This window comes from Sceloporus undulatus, chromosome 5 (assembly GCF_019175285.1).
Source record: "Sceloporus undulatus isolate JIND9_A2432 ecotype Alabama chromosome 5, SceUnd_v1.1, whole genome shotgun sequence".
NCBI classification, from domain to species: domain Eukaryota; kingdom Metazoa; phylum Chordata; class Lepidosauria; order Squamata; family Phrynosomatidae; genus Sceloporus; species Sceloporus undulatus.
Window position 1 is genome coordinate 170,076,516 of NC_056526.1, and position 17,578 is coordinate 170,094,093.

Sequence of the window (17,578 nt, forward strand, 5' to 3'; positions counted from 1 at the left end):
TATTATTATTATTATTATTATTATTATTATTATTATTATTATTATTATTATTATTATTACATGTGTAAGAGGCATTCTGGGGTGGCAAGGAGTGGGGGATACAGGATGCATTAGCTTGCATTTTGGGGTTGAAAATGGGGCCAAGGGCAGATCATAACCTGCACTAACCCAAATGCCCACAACACACACACACAGACACACACACACACAAGAGGTTTATTTGATAAAATGTGCGCATGTTTTTTTTTTGCTTGAGGCAGATATATAGATAGATAGAACATGGCTAGCTGCTTGTTCACTTTCCTTTCTATTTGCTGGCTTCCAGCAAAGGGGAAGTGTTGCAAATGGGCTAGACTTTTTTTCCTTTGCGAATCAATCCTACAATTCGAATGTTACATTTGTTGCTCTTGTAAATTAGGCAATTGGCAAAATGATACATGCTTTTTCAAGGAATTCAGGGATAGCCCTGAATTGCTTTTAAAAGCAAAAAAGAATGCATGACAATCACATCCTTTTCTGGCATTTCTGAGGTGAGGAATTTATTATTATCATTATTATTATTACCTGTGTATGAGGCATTCTGGGGTGGCAAGGAGTGGGGGATACAGGATGCATTAGCTTGCATTTTGGGGATGAAAATGGGGCCAAGGGCAGATCATAACCTGCACTGACCCAAATGCCCCCCGCACACACACAAACAGAAAGAGATTTTAAATTTTGACAAAATGTGCGCACTTTGGGGCATTTTGTGCATGGCTCTTTAAAAAAAAGGAGGGGGGAGGACACTTCCGATGCCCCTGCAAACGTCACTTGTGATGATCGCTTGATTGACAGCAGGCGCCTTCAAGTTAAACCTGATAAGGCATTCAGGTTAAAATGCCCCTCAAATCTAGTGGGCACTCGCTAATGGAGAGATTCGGGGGAGGGGCATCTGGATCTACCCAGTTCCACCCAAGTTAACTGGGCCAGTGGGAATGGGGCCATTGATTCCCATGTCTGGGAACTGACACTTGAAGTTTGGTGAGATGCTTGGTACTGTGCTGGGAACTGTTTTGCCCTGTCAAAGGAGTGAAGATTCTCAAAAGGATTTGATTCACGAGGCATCAGGTTCCCCAAAATGAACCTATTTAATCTCGCTGCAGGTGGTGGTGAGAAGGAAGGTTGTCTCTGTAAAACCTTCTTCCGTTATGTCTGTTGCTTTCTGGGCTTTGTTTTGGCGTGTATCCAAAACACTGGGAATATCTTAAGAAGCCTTTTACATACCACCATGGTAGCACTTAGATAGCTGAGTACAGCACTTTAGTTATATATCCATCTTAAAGCATGTAAAGAGAAGCAAATGTCCCCAGATTTCCCTAGGATACCCCCATTTTTACCCTGTGGTAAGGACACAGAAATGATCCAGTGTGGCATAGTAATTTGAATGTTGGACTAAGACTTGAATCTCTGCTTCGTATGAAAACTCTGGACACGTCACACTCTTTCAGCCTCAGTGGAAGACAATGGCAAATGCTTCCTGAACAAATCTTGCAAAGAAAAACTTGTGATAGGTTCATGTTAGTGTGGTCAGAACTGACTTGAAGGCACCCAATAACAAAGAGGGCACAGAGATGAACACCCACCACCCCACTCTCCAGCTGCAGTAGTAGAGCTGCCAAGGTCAAGCATAGGTTTCTTAAGATTATTTCCCAGTGGGTTGGCCAATCAGGAGCCTGGTTGACCCAGCCAGAGTGTTGAACTTCTCAAGAAGAGAAGTTCCCTCCCTAGTCTGCTTGAAAGCTTAAAGACATTGCTGCTTCATGCTACAGCTATCAGTCACTGAGCATGTTACACCCACCTCTCATATTTTTAATACTGATATGCTGGAATGTTGGCTAGAAAGTGTTGTCCTCTTTTCAGGTTCCTTTCATTCCTTATTTGTTCTCCTTTATATTTGTAGCTGAAAACCCATTAAGAGCTTTCAGTTGACCCCTGGAAATGCCACTTTAGTCCCTTTTCTTCTAGCCACTTTCCCCAGGTTATAAAATAGATCTTTGACCCCTGGTTATATGTGGAGGTTCACAGTTTTAGTATAGTTGAAAATAAAATATTGTTTGTGATGTATATTTTTCAGTTCCATTTGTTAATTGCTTAAATGTCCATTTCTTCCATTTGGGGAATGCTGTTAGAGATTTGGGTGTGAAGACATTCAGAAATGTGACTATCTCAGGAGCCTGTCATACCTGTTTCATTCTCAGGTTGCAAGAAACCCATGTAGTAGTTTTGGGTCATGTAGGATTCTACATACAGTCAGCCTATGGTTTGCCCAGTAGGCAGCTATGGGGGTGAGGTCCATAGATAGTTGCCCTATGCTACACTAATGTTTTCCAACTGGAGCCAATAAAGCTGTGGCCTTTAATTTACTCCAGCAAGGTGTTCTCTGTGCATTATCCATTAGTTCTTCTAATGCCCCACACACATTTCGTGGTTCTTACAGTGCTCCATAACCTTTCTTTATCATTTGGACTACAAATCTAAGGATGCATTTATAGACTATCCAGAAAAGTATACTTAGAATTCAGCTTTAATTTGCATTCTGTACATCAGAATGGAGAGCCAGTGTGGCCTAGTGGTTTGAGTGTTCAGCTCTGTAGGCCAGGGTTCAATTCCCAGCTCCACCATGAAACCCCCCTTGGGCATATCACATGCTTTGAACCCCAGGGGAAAACAATAGCAAACCTTCTCTGAACAAATCTTGCCAAAACAACCCCATAATACTCCATGAGCCTTAGGGTCGCCATATGTTGAAAATGACTTGAAGGTGTGCCACAACAACAACAATATAATGCACAAATCCTCTAGTGAACATTAATGCAAGATTTGCGCTCCAGTGGTTCCGTTCCTACCTCTTGGGTAGATTCCAGATGGTGCAGCTGGGGGACATGTGCTCCAATAAGAGGGCACTTACATCTGGTGTCCCTCAAGGAGCCATTCTGTCCCCCATGCTATTTAAAATTTACATGAAACCTCTGGGAGAGATCATCCGGAGACACGGGGTGTGGTGTTATCAGTACACTGATGACACCCAAATATGTTTCTCTGTGTCTCCTACTGATGCCGTGACTAGGGATGGCATCTCTCCTCTAAATGCCTGCTTGGAGTTGGTAATGGGCTTGATGAGGGAAAACAAACTCAGTGTGGATCCAGGGAAAATGGAAGTACTGGTGCTAGGTTCCCCAGATCTGGGTGGTGAGATTTGCCATCCTGTCCTGAACGGGGTCACGCTCCCCTTGAAGGACTTGGTCTGCAGCTTGGGAGTGCTCTTGGACTCTTCGCTCCAGTTGTCATCTCAGGTGGATGTGGTCATCAGGAGTGCTTGTTATCAGCTTCGGCTGATACGCCAGCTGCGAACCTTCCTGGGCCGGGGGGACCTTGAAACGTTGGTACATGCTCTGGTGACCTCTCGGTTGGATTTCTCCAACGCGCTCTACATGGGGCAACCCTTGTACCAAACCCGGAAGCTTCAATTAGTGCAGAATGTGGCAGCTAGGTTAGTCACTGGATGCTCCAGGACTAGCCACATAACACCTATTCTGCAAGATCTTCATTGGCTGCCCATTCGCTTCAGAGCCCAATACAAGGTGTTGGTTATTACCTATAAAGCCCTAAATGGCTTGGGCCCAGGGTACTTGGAGGACCGCCTCTCCCCATATAATCCGCCCCACGCTCTCAGATCGGCCGGGAAGCATTTGCTGAGGGTTCCTGATACGAAGTACACCGTAACTGCACAGAGGGTGTTTTCCAACTCAGCCCCGCAGCTTTGGAACTCTCTTCCCGGCGAGTTCCGCTCGGTTACCTCCCTTGACCTGTTCAGGAAGAAGCTGAAGACCTACCTCTTCCAATAGGCTTTCCCCTAGGCATTGTGATATCTGCTCTCTCCCCGTTACACTAGTTACACTAGCACTTTTAAGCTAGTTATTGTTGTGGTTTTTAATGTTTGTAATTTTTATCTTGTTTTTAAAAAATTGATGTATTTGTTATGAGATTTTATAATGTAGATACTGTTGTAAATTGTACATTGTTTAGTACCCTTGTTGTAACCCGCTTTGATCTCCTTGGAAAAGCAGGCTATAAATAAACAGTATTGTTATTATTATTATTATTATTATTATTATTATTATTATTAATGAGAAAGCTTGGTTAATACCTGTTTTTTCCTAGATGTGAAACTGGGGAAAGATGAAGTTTGGAAATTTCAGAATTGAATATTCCTCAGTTGTTGCCCGCTGACAAAGAAAGCAGCACTGTGCAGCTTTGAGTTTGTACAGACTCTCATTTTGAAGTTGTGTACGTTTTCAGTGGAAAAAATACAATGATGTGGGACAAGGTGAGCAGAGCACAGTGCTGGGGCTCCATGTGGCCCCCAGTGCTGTATGTGTGGCCCTTGACATCAAAAGACTCCACAAGCCACTTTTTTTTTCTGGCCCAAAGAGTATGAATTGCCTCTCCCATGTTGTGGAGTTCCCTCCCACAGAAGATTCATTTGGCTCCATGTCTCCTCTCTTTCCACAGGAAGCAAACATCTTATTTAGGCAGGCCTTTGGCTTACAATCCATAAGACAGAAGGGGCTTTTTAATGGGGCTGTGCTTTTATCTTTTTTTAAACGTATGATTTAAATGTGTTTTAAACTGCTCTAGATTTGTGTTTTTAATATAGAATTGTTTTTGTTCAATAGTTACAAACATCAATTCATCATTTTAATCCATTGCAAACCTGCCCCCCACATTAACATTTTAATATATTGAAAGCCCACCTTGCATTAACATTGGAAAATTCATCTTCCCCCCAAATCTAGAAGTGAACTTCTGGCAACTTCTCCCTAGCATTTTTTTTTTTTTTTTTTTTTTTTGGCAGACTGCAACTCCTGAAGCAATTTGCTTCTGGACCCCCCTCCCCCACTACACTTGCACTGTTATCCACTTTTGCTGTAGGGAGGTATAAAGCAAAGTGCATTTGTTTGAGAGCAAGGACATTTATAAACTTAAGTTGTGTCAGCAGGTACATTCCATTGATTTACATTTACCAAAACATGTCACATTTTCCACAGTAGTATATGGGGCTTTGGGAATTGGTGTTGGAGAGATATTTTTCTCCACCTATGCTTTCTGGTAAAACTAACTAATCCTTTTCCTAACAGCTTTTAAATGAGATGTCGTTGTTCTTTGTTCAGTATCTAATACAAGCAGAATCTGTCAACACACTGCTTGGAAGCTTACAGAACAAACTTGGGTGGGACGCCAAGTTCAAAAGCAAATTCCACTCATGGAGGTCAGGAAGTTGCAATCAGCTTTTCCAGATGTCATCTTCCATGCACCAGTGTATGCTTAAAGGGCTCTTTCTCTACATTGTTTTAAAGACTTTTTGAGTAACAACTGACATGTAAACAAGACAGAATGGGTGCACACCAGGGCATGTAGCAGGCATAACCTTGGCTCCTGCATTGCCCTAGAATGAGATGAGAGGGATGTATACATAAGAGGAAATCCCTGATTTCCAGTAATTCACGTCTCATATCACAGTTAATGCCATTCCCAAGGTTCTGCTGGCTTCTAAATCAGCTTGCCTTTGAGGGCACACAAGGGCCTGGAGTAGGAAGGACAGGGCTGAAAAAAAAACATTCCATGAATAGAATTCCATTGGTAGCTCTAAGGATTGAAGCTGTTCTTTGATTCCTAGGCCTCCATCACGTGCATACACACAGACGGGGTTTGGAATGATTTCAACTATGACTGTTATACTAAAATAACATTAGAACTTTAGTGCCAGACTTTAAGAAATGTCTGAGTAACTAGGGGCCCATTCACACTACACAGTTATAACTCTATGGCCACATCCTATGTAATTCTGGTTTCTAGTTTAGGGAATTTCAACCAGAGAGCTTGAGTGCTTCACCAAGATACAAACCTCAGGATTCCATAAAATGTTGCCATGACAGTTAAAGTGGAATCACAATGCTATTACTATAGTGTGAAGCCTTGAAACATCACTTCCAGAAGATGTTTGAAAGAACTCTTTTGAAAACAGATGACTTTCCAAAGCAGATCAGTTGCAAGATAGCACTGACAAATTTGTAGTAGGATAGCTGTTAGAGAAAGAAAAAATATAGTGGGTCTTTGGTATCCTCTGGGGTTTGGTTCCAGGACCCTCCTGTGGATTCCCAAATCCACGAATGTTCAAGTCCCATTAAATACAATGGCATAATATAGAGGTATCTCTTATATAAAATGGCAGAAACAAGCTTTGCATTTTGTAATATATAGAGAGAGAGGGGGGAGGGAGAGGGAGAGAGAGAGAGCGAATTTTCAAGCCATGAATTGTTGAACCAATGGCTAAAAAATTTGTGGATATGGAGGGGTGACTGTCTTAAAACATTTAACTGGAGTACAATTCTCAACACATGCTCCTGGGGAAAAGTATCATTGAGCTCACTGGGTTTGAATAGACATGAATAGGATTGCCATTGTAACCAATGTAGGAAGGAAGGGCCAGAAAAGTAGGAATTTGTCATTCCTATTTTTGTGGGTCAGAAAACCAGAAAAGGGAGTCAAGGGCAATAAAAACAGCCTTGGAGGCTGCATGTGGCTCCAGGGGCTGCAGTTTGCCTTCTCCTTCTTTAACATCTTACTAGTAGTCCCAGTTGTTGTTGTTGTTGTTGTTTTGTGTTGCAAAGAAAGAAGGACATGCCATTGTAGCAGGCTTGTGACCTGGTAATTTTTTGGTAGTGAAAGTGTGTTTAGCTGAAGACTAGGTAAAAGTTCTGTTGTCTCTGTATCTGCAGCACCACCTAGGGCTGTGGTTTGATTCCAGGCCCCACCATGGATACCAGAATTCATCGATGCTCGTCCCATTAAATACAATGTCTTAACAAAAAAATAAAATTCCATTATATAAAATGGCAAAGTCAAGGTTTGCTTTTTGGAATTTATATATTTTTTGAATAAGTTTAAGCTGTGGATGTTGAATCCTTGGATAAAGATTCCATGGACACAGAGCATAGAAGTGGGTAGAAAAACATGCTTTAGTCAATGAGGAAAAGGGATAGATTTTAATATACAAAATTATGTACATCCCTTGGGAGGCCAGGATGGCCTTATTTTAGATATATTGAGCAGGTCAAAATATTTTTATCCTATCGCATTTTTAAAAACTGACGGGAATGGAGTTTTAATGCTATGCAATGTTGTTTTTAAGGTCTTTAAATTAATTTTAATGTTTTTAATATTTAATATTTTAACTTTATAAATTATTTATTCACTTTAAAAACATAGCTATATTGACACTGTATAGTTTTAATGTGCGTTGTTTTGAAATATGTTGTTAATATCCTTGAGCCCCATTGTTGGGAGAAAGGCAGGACATAAACGAATATTAGCTTTTTTGTGGGTTTTGGGGGCTATGTGGCCATGTTCTACAAGAATTTATTCCTGATGTTTCGCCAGCATCTGTGGCTGGCATCTTCAGAGAACACTGGAATGGAAGATAGTGGGTATATACATAAACTGTGTGACCCTGGGTAGGGAGGAGTGAATATTATTTATTTATTTATTTAATGCTGAAAACATTGATCTCCAAGTTCTCTCCATGAAAAACATAAGAACATCTCATAATCTAATTGGAACCAAAGATGGACTAAGAATGCAGGTGGGATGAAGAACCCTTTTGCCTTTCATGTTTATTCCTTTGCTGAATGCCAGCATTTCAAAATCCTAGGTGAGAAATGTCTGAGGATTTGGAAATCATCTTTGCACTGCATGGGACTTTGGTGGGCTCCCAACACTGCAAACAATAGCAACAACCCAGCAAAAATAGCAAATCTTGCCCCCAGAAACTTCAGTCCATTCTTGGTTTAACAGGCAGCCCTCTGAATCCATGGATTCAACCATCCACCACATACACACACAATGGCATAGTAAAATGGTGTTTCATATATGAAATTGCAAAATCAAGGTTTACCTTTTGATATATATATATATATATATATATATTCCAAAAAGCACACCTTGATTTTGCCATTTTATATAAGAGACACAATTTTACTATGCCATTGTATATAATGGGACTTGAACATCCCCAGATTTCCATAGGGTGTCCTGGGACGAAACATCAGCAGATACCAAGGGTCCACTGTATTTATGATGTTATTTTTGTTGCTGTTTAATATTATGGCTCCATCAGAGTGTGCTGAGGGTGTCACAAAGTAACAACATGTAGGCAGATATGCTTTCTATACATCCTACATTAGTTCTGCCCTGTAGCACTTTGGCAGGCTTCTCTACTATAAGTGGACCGTGACTATGCTGTTCCTTAGCAACCATGGACTGTAATGACTCACTTTCTACGTACTGTATATCACCTGTAACAAGCAACCCAGCAAAATAAGATTAAAATAGCTGTTAACTTCACAGCAATTGTTCTCTTTAAATATGCCTTCATTTTTCCTTGTCTTACTTAAGCAGGCGCAGCATTCATGCTTTAATTATGTCTACTTAGGGGCACATGTGAAATGTTCCTTCCACACACACCCCGCAAATAAATGTTGATGTATCGCTTTTCCTCTATAATTGGCATATGGTGAAATGTTTCACTCAAAAGAATTACATATTGCACTGTATATAGAAAGTAGAATTACATATTTTACTGCACACTGTTGCCACTTCCTGTACTGTTAGTTATGCCAGTGTAGTATGCCAACAGAATTCTGGCCATATTTAATGTACTATAGTTAGTGCTAAAACTATGAGGATTATCACACTAGGACTTACCATGAGTGAATTGTCCCTGCATTGTTGGGGAAGTGTGCATGTATGAACGCCTGCCACACTTCCCCACTATATACAAAGCTGCTATGCTGGTCTCCCAGCAAACATGCAAAGAAAGAAACATTTATTCACTTGTCCCAAGAAACTATGCATGAGGCAGTGCAAGACACTAGTACTGAATATGTACGCTCTTTGGATTCACAGAACCCGTGGCTTTTCCCACTTCTGTGGCATGAAGAATCTAAATAACATCGTAAAGAAAAGAAAATACTTTATTCTTTTCACTAGACTGGTTACCGAATAACGTCATTTTTAAAACAATTTTTTGTATTAGTTTTATCCAGCTGATGTAAAATGTAGGTAAGATATAAATGACAGCATCAGTTTCTGGTTTCTAATAATTTACAAGAATGAGAAAGTGAGAAAACATCTATGTTTTCAACTTGTTGCAACATCATCTAGGGAGCCAGGAGCCCAAGGGACAGATTGTACTCAGTTAGCATGCAATCTCTAGTACTTTCTTTTCTGAGCCCTCAGAAGAAGTCATGTGCAAGCTGAGGCAGAGGTGATAAGACCTTTTGTTTAGTTTATGTGGTGAAGGAAGCTACTACATACAGTACAGTTACCTGTTTTTCAACCTGGTGCTCGTGCTACTACATATGTATAATAAGGCAACATTTTAAGTGCACATAGGCAGGGCTAACCCAAGGCTTCTTGCTGCCTCCAGCAAACAAAACGGCTCCTCTGTTTCTTCTATGTGCACCATCTGGCAATAGTAGCAGTTTTCAACACAAGATAGCTGGCTCCATAAGATAAGGACTTGAAGAGGAACACTCTGTACACTGCAGGATCATTGATGCTGCATTGATATTGTCTAATTTCTGACTGTGCTGTAAAAGTCAGTAATTTAAAATAACATGCATGTAAGCAACATTTAAATGTACACCATGTACCATGAGAAGCCATGCTTAACATACTGCCACCTGTGCTAGAAATCTCTCTTTGTCTATCAGTAGCCTGTTTATGCACCCCTGCAGTAACAAATGTGTTCTTTCCCCCCAGTGTGTGAATCATCTCTTAATCTCACTGAAATCAGTAGCATACCTACAGAGGACACTGATAGTGCAAGCAATGTATCTTTAATGTTATGGCATTTATTTTGCCTTCATTCCCTCCTTGGACCTCCTCATAGATCACTGTGTTTAGTCCAGAGTGCTGGTCTGGATAGCCATTTACTTTGACCCAGAATGGTTTCTCTATACACTTATCTATTCATCCTTTTGCTTTTTGCTATGAATGTGCTTTTAAAATTAAACCCCATTCTTTCTTCTCTGTAGCTCCCTACAGTGTCTTAATAAATTCCCATTTTAGGTTTCCCTGCCGAATGAGTTCTCAAAGCATTGTATGTATGTATATATTTAGGGGACTTATATCCCACTTTTCTCCCAGAATGGAATTTGTAAATTTTTATGAAATATCTGCATTCTCTAAATTAATGTACATTGCTAAATTGATGAATAAATAGAAAAAAATTGAAATTTTAAATGCTGTGAAGCTTAGCTGAAGTTTTACAAAGGATGGTGACAAACTATAGTTTCCCATTTCATTCCCTAAACCATGTGCTGCAGGTGGCTATGATGTCATGGGAGCAGTGATTCAGCTCTGGGTTTTAAAGGAATTATCCAAGATGCTGAACATATGTATCATCCCTGTGACATGGGAGCTTATCTGTAATACACATACCTGCCAACTAAGGTTAAATTCTGTGTACTCCTGATAATGTGGATCATGAAAGCACACATCACTCTGAGGTGCCACAAGACTCTTTGTTGAGTTTTCTGCAACTTGCTAAGATGGTGACCTCTGCAGAAACTGTGCTTCCTGTCACAGGGGTGAGCAGAAAGTAGATTAGTATCTTGTGCTTCATCAAAGATTGTTGACTAATTGTTGTATGACAGCAACAGGAACAAAATGCTGCTGAATGACTTTTGAATTACATTACTGAAATAAAGCAAGCTTGGGTTAAGAGTGGGATTGCAGAGAAGAACAACGCTTTTCCTCCGTTCTTTTCATATTCAGAAGAAATTCTTGGGCTCAGAATTCTTTGAAGCATGGTATACCTTTTACACCTCGCTGCTTTTGGTGAATCCTAGGGTTAAAGAAAAACCCAAAGCCTGTCCTTGAAGTCTGAAGTCTGGGTATTCCTACTTTGTGCTGCAAAGAATTTAAATTCTGTTTTAAGGCTTTTCACTTGGAATTGTAATTATACCAATTGACTGTCTGTGCTTATTGTAAGAATTATTACTGCCCTCTCTTGGTGATGGTATATATTACATGGATAATAGAATCCCCTTGTAAACTAATTTTGTTTTGTTTATTTTAATGCCTTTGTGTAAATGAAATACTCACACACCTTCATATGTACAATTAAATTAGCAACCAAAGTAACAGAAAGCATGTTGTCAGCCACTCATGAGTTTCCCTTTCCCACTGTTCTTAACTTTGTGCCAATTAACCATTAATAACGTGCAGTTGGAAAATATTTTAATTAGCTGGTGTAGAATGGAGGTAAGAGGCTTGCATAGTACTTCTAGTCTGGAGCACTGAAAATGTGATTTTGGTAACTTGAAGGATTTTTTGGGCTTGTTGTTGAAAGGCTACTCATGTTTAGTGGCACAAATCCTGATAGCCTTTAGGGCTACTTTATTTGCTAAATATTCTGTTAAAATGTCCATGACATAATAGGGTAAACAAAAAAATATATAGATATTGCATTTGAAATGGCAGTCTGTTGTTTCTTCTATGTAGAATATGATTAAATGGTAATAAAGCATAATTACTGGTCTACTCTGTGCCTGTGTTTGGTATCATCTATATGTAATATCGAACATTTAAAAAGTAAATGCTTTTTAAAAGTGATGCTGGGTTGAACGTGGGTGAAAAAGCAGGAACTAATTTAACATCACTTACAAATAAACATATAAACGTATAAAGGTAGTTGATTGCGTGAACATACTCCCTTTCACAAATTATTCTTTGGCTGCTTTAGCTATCCTGAATTGAGCATACTGTGTAGTTGTAGAACACTTCATACAGATTCCAAAAGTCCAGTTCAAGTAAAATGATTTGTGCTTACAGCATTTAACCTGACTTTCTAGAACTGACAAGCAGATCTGCCATTCTGCTTTAGTGCAATCCCTTTCAATCCACTAATGTTAAAATGCAGTTGGTCCTCTTTTCCCATGGATTCCTTAGCCACAGATTCAATTATCCATGGCTAGAAAACTCTCTCTCTCTCTCCCCCCCCCAAAAAAAAGCAAACCTTGATTTCCCATTTTATACAAAGGACACAATTTTACTATACCACTGTACTTAATGGACTTGAGCATCCATGGATTTAGTCTCCACAGGGGGTCCTGGAACCAAACCGCAGCAGATACCAAGGATTCATTATAAATTCTTCCTGTGTTCAGGATCATGTTGTTAGGAAGGATCGAATTAGGGGAATTTATGAGAGGCGTGTCCTAACAATGCACGCAGCGGGATTGGGTCCCTATGTGCATACCAGAGGTCATCTAGTCCAACCCCAAGAGAGAAAGAGACTCAAAATGCCAATGAGTTGCAATAAAAATATGAAACATTTATTAAAGTCACACAACAATGTCCAGTATGTGTACTGCTTACCTTGAGCTCATTCACACTACTTATTTATTCTACTTTGACAGCTGTGGTACCATTCTATGGAATGCTGGGGTTTATAGTTGGGTGGGCCATTAGAGGAACTTTGTGGTTGAGTATTCTAAATACCCTTCTCTAGTGCCCCATCCATGCTGGATTAGTTCCCTATCATTCAGACTTGCACCGATTCTTCTCAGTGCAGTTTGCCAGGGTGGGGGGGGGGGATCCCATGTAGTGTGAAAGGTGAATCGATTTTGAATTGATTCACAGATGTGAATCTCTCCGTGCAAAAAACTTAAGTGTGATGCAATCCCAGGATTCCATGGGATGGAACTATAATAATTAAAGTTGATTAACAGCACTATAGTTGTGAAATTTGTTTCTCATCATAGCCCCCATGTCTTAGGAACATTGTGTGTTATTGCTAAATTTGGAGAGAACATTAACAGTTACTGCAGGCAAAGGTTGTGATAGAGGAAGGGCAGTGTTGATGAGTTTGAGGCTCTGTATGCCTGTGTTATAACATGTAGTTTGACTAGGCCATCCTAAATGTTGGTCCCATATGTTGCTGGGTTCCAACTCTTAGAACCCCAGCCAACATGACCATGGGTCAAGGATTCTGGAAGATGTGATCCAACATCATCTGGAACACCAAAACTGGAAACTACTGGGTCAGAAAGTAATATAATAAAATCTTAGTTTCAACTATGTTTCCCTTCTGATATCTCTCATATATATATATATATATATATATATATATATACACACACACACACACACACACACACACACACACACACACACACATACACACGCTGTCTTTGTGTGTAGTGTTAAGTTAGGGCAAAATCAAGCTGTCTTGTTAAAATGTCAGGAAGCTAAAGGGAATAAACACAATAGTACATGAGGCATTTGTCAAGAATGGTGTTGCGTTCCCCTCTGCTGGCACCACAGCGACTGTTTATTAAGAACCTTATTCCCATAGCTATGCTAAGAACATTGGTGTTGTTGGCACAGATAACACTAAACAAAAATTTAACCCTTTCTCTTGCACTGGAGCTTGGTATTTCTTCTTGCATTGTTCGTTTACATAGGAAGTAGAAAATTACAAAGCAAGTCAAAATATATTCAGCTTAGCTACCCTTTTTTCCTGAGAAATTAAAACTTCATCCTGCTATTTCTGCAGCAGGAACTGTGCCCCCTTACCTTCTTCTCTGTTAACTGGGTGGTGCCATGGCTCCAATCCTAATGGTATTTTGTGTTCTAGCTTATATATATTTAGAATATGTGAATAATAGCCTAAAACTCATAACTGGGAGCCATGGAAAAACTTTCTTATGCTTTTCATAAACTTCATATGTTTAACCTTCATACTAGAAGTACTCATGTTGTACTCTTAGTCTGAACTGAACTGAGTGACATACTTCTTGTAGGAGGCTGTTCTGAAGTACATCAACCAGTGTATGTCTTGTACCTGCAAGGGGACAGTTAGCTTGAAAGTCCCCTTTTACAAATAATATGGAACATTTTTAAAATGCCCAGAGTAAAATATGGGATAAAATATTTGCAAGTTTAAAGAGGAATGTCTGTTTTTGTAGCATGATGCATGATATGTTTTATTAAATTTTGGGAAGTTCAGTACACTTTAGCTTTAAATCTTTTTTTGTTTTAATAAGTCATGAGTAGTTTATTCTAGTGAAGACCCCAATCAATGGTTATAGGAAAAATTGCCTTTTTTCTCTTTCCCATGTGTAGAGATATGTGTAGTCCAGTCTTATAAACAAACTTGGAGGTCCTTTTTCAGGGCCTCAAAGTGGGTTTAGGCACACCTTTACAAATGTATTTGAAAAATATTTATATTTCCTGCAGAGAGCCCATTATTTAACCCATCTAATCCTTTTTATAGCTGGTTGAGATAATTTTTAGGATACTTTCTTCATTCCCATGGGTGAGGTTAGCTGTAAAAGTAATGCCTTTGGGAATTCTCAGCCTTTTAAAATGTGATTGCAAGGAATTTCTAACACTCACACTACAGTTCTTTAGTCCTGTAACCAAAAAGTAAAGGTGATATCTGAAACCAATCTTCTAAAAAAGCCTGTCCTAATTTTGGATTCCCATACTAAGGCAATGATGGGTGTAGTGATTTGTAAAAAATCCCTAAGGGCCAAAGTTAGTAAAAGTTTTTCCCCCTTCTCTTTCAGATACAGAAACTCATTGCTTTATTAACTCTAGGAATTACATACATATATGGGGAGATTTACCCTTGTTTGGTGTCTATGTACTCTAGACATATTAGTTTTGACTTTACCCCAGAGCTTTTGATTCACTTTTTGATAATCTGAGCCACCCACAGTAGCAGCAACTTGGATCAGTATAATTACCCTACAGCTGGCAAGGCAGGCACTCTCTAATGCCACTCCAATTTAGCTGCTTCAGAAAGGGGGTTAAGCTGGGATAATACTTTATCTTGATCCTCGAAACTGAGAGTGTCACCTCTCTTGCTTTCTGCTGGGAGCAAGAAAGTGAAAGCAGTGGTATTGCATGAATGCTGTAAAAGCCTAGCTCCCTTTGTGACAGTGGAAGTCTTTGTACTGACTGAACCCTTGATTGGAAATAGTTTGGAATGTTCTCAGTAGTGGCCATCAGGATTGTCACCCATGTAGGTCTGAGACTCTTTACATGCTGAAAAGGAGCATCTTTGCATAGCAGTCACTTACTGTTTATTTGCCATTTTATCTGTTGTTGAAGGTGTGATAAATTGCTGTACTGTCTGTACTTTTATCAGCCCTGGTTGCATTTTGTAGCATTGCTGCACATAATGAAAATATACCCTGGGGAATAAAAGCAAGCATTGTCACATTAGAAAATGATAAAAGAGAATTCAGAGTAACTGTTAGTTGTCCTCCTCCCCTCACATGAGTAGTTGAGATCAAGTGCTCTTTTAAAAAGATGCGTATTCTATGGGTGTGCTTTATTCTAGAGCTAAAATCCATAAATTAGTCATTGATACCCCACTCCCCATGAGAACAATACAATTTAATATTAATTATTTTAGGAATCACAAGGAAGAAGTGTTTTAAAAGCTGATGTGAATGGCTTAAACGAAGGTTTTATTTTCTAACAGTCTCATTATACAGAGATCTGTTGAAAACCAAATGGGTGACCAGTAGTAGAGTTAAAACATTGCCTTTTAGGGACTAATGTGTTTACTCAATGTATTTAACTCATCTGTCTTTATTCTTGCAGCTGTCCCCTTTCCTCCAAGCCATCGGCTCACAGCTAAGGAAGTGTTTGACAATGATGGAAAGCCTCGAGTGGATATCCTAAAGGCACACCTTATGAAGGAAGGAAGACTGGAAGAGAGTGTCGCTTTGAGAATAATAACAGAGGGTGCTTCAATTCTCCGCCAGGAAAAAAATTTGCTGGATATAGATGCCCCAGTCACTGGTAAGTGCAAATAATTATAAAATGGTGACATGCATTCTGCTGCTTTGTAATATGGAAAAACATATTGTATGCAACACTCAAAGAATGCAGATTATCATTTATCAGAATGAGTGTATTCTAGGTCATTGGGTACCTTTATGCTTTGTTTTCTCTATCATCTAGCACTGTCGGGATGACTTTCTGTGAGAGAGAAAAACCTTTGCTGCCCAAACAGGGGAGGGGGGCACACAGAGAGAAGATGCTTTGAAAAAAGTACGCAAGACCTGATTGATTAGGCATAGATTTTTGACTTACAATACCATTCTTCTGCAAAAGCAAGCTGATACAAGTTACACAGAAAAAGTGCTCAGTCTTCACATATTTTATCAAACAGCATGCAAAAGTGTTCAAGTGGCTGCTTTGAAAAAATATTCATAAGAAGAAGAAGGATAAAAGGACTTAGCTACCTTTCAAGGGTCTTCTTAATAAATTTTGTCTTTAATTCTTAAATTCTGATGGTGAAATATATCCCTCTCCATGGTATTTCAAAGGTTGTAACAAGAAAAGAGATAAGAAGGGGAAATCCCCTGGAAATAATGTGAAATAGATAAACTCATCTCTGATGGTTCTATGGAATGTCCATCCTCTTAATATTGTTTGTCTTACTGCTGCCTGAACGTAGCAGGGTGCCCTACATAACTGGATAATTCCAAATACAGTCTGAGGTCAAGTCTGTGAAAGCAGCCCTTTTGTAAGCATTAGATCAGAGTTAAGAACATAGCCAATAACATACCTGGTGGTGGTACACAGGGACCAGAAACCATTTGACAAACAATGGTAATTGGAAACTACTGGTAAGAATTGGGAGGAAGCAATTTTCACCATGGTTATGCTGAGATATGAACAGTGTTGGTCCAGCAGTATAAAGGTGAGAACTGATGATATTAATAGAGCTCTGCCTGAAACCAGCTGCAATATTTAGTTTCTGTGTAGCTAGTGTGTAGGATTGTACTTTGTAAGCCGCTCTGATAGCCTTTTGACTGAAGTGCGGGGTATAAATAATAATAATAATAATAATAACAACAGCAACAACAACAGCAACTAGTGCCATTCCCTTTGTAGTGAATGAGGAGATTTTGGGGTTTTTTTTCTAAGCAACCATATAATATTGGGGCTATCCATTATTCTCCTCTCACCTATCTCTGCCCTGTAAGACTGCTTTGTACATTTGCTGCTGAACCACATCTGAGGATTGTGGTTATTTCTGGTGTTGTACCAATGCGGTCTTCCAGATCAGCTTTCAGCAATGATACAGTGCAAGAATAGCTGGCATTGCACTGTTGAAGCCAGGCTAGTGTCCTCTATGTTTTTGTGGGTACAGTGGCAATATGAATCCATCAACTGTAGACATTTGGAAGCACGTTCCACTGAAACTGAAAAGAAACTGCTTCCAAGTAGATACTGTTTATGTCACAAGAATAATAAAAGGATGGCATTGTGAAGAGAAGATTTCCAGCATCAATGAAAAGTCTACAGGGAACTGTAGTCGATGAGGTTTTAAGAGTGCAAAACTCTATACCAAGAGAATTCTCACTATGCAGATTTAACACAGTTTCTGTACAAAGGTACATGAGCAATAAATAACCAAAAATACTTATTTCTTGCAGTCAGCATG

General features: G+C 39.5%; 1 protein-coding gene across 5 annotated transcripts in view; it reads left to right on the top strand.

Annotated features, from left to right (window-relative positions):
- Positions 1-17,578, top strand: part of PPP3CA (protein phosphatase 3 catalytic subunit alpha) — a 227,969-nt gene that overhangs the window by 94,537 nt on the left and 115,854 nt on the right. For all 5 annotated transcript variants that reach the window (XM_042467201.1, XM_042467202.1, XM_042467204.1 and 2 more), the window contains exon 2: positions 15,724-15,924. In XM_042467201.1, the coding sequence (XP_042323135.1) occupies positions 15,724-15,924 (201 nt within the window). The remainder of the gene's footprint in view (positions 1-15,723; positions 15,925-17,578) is intronic.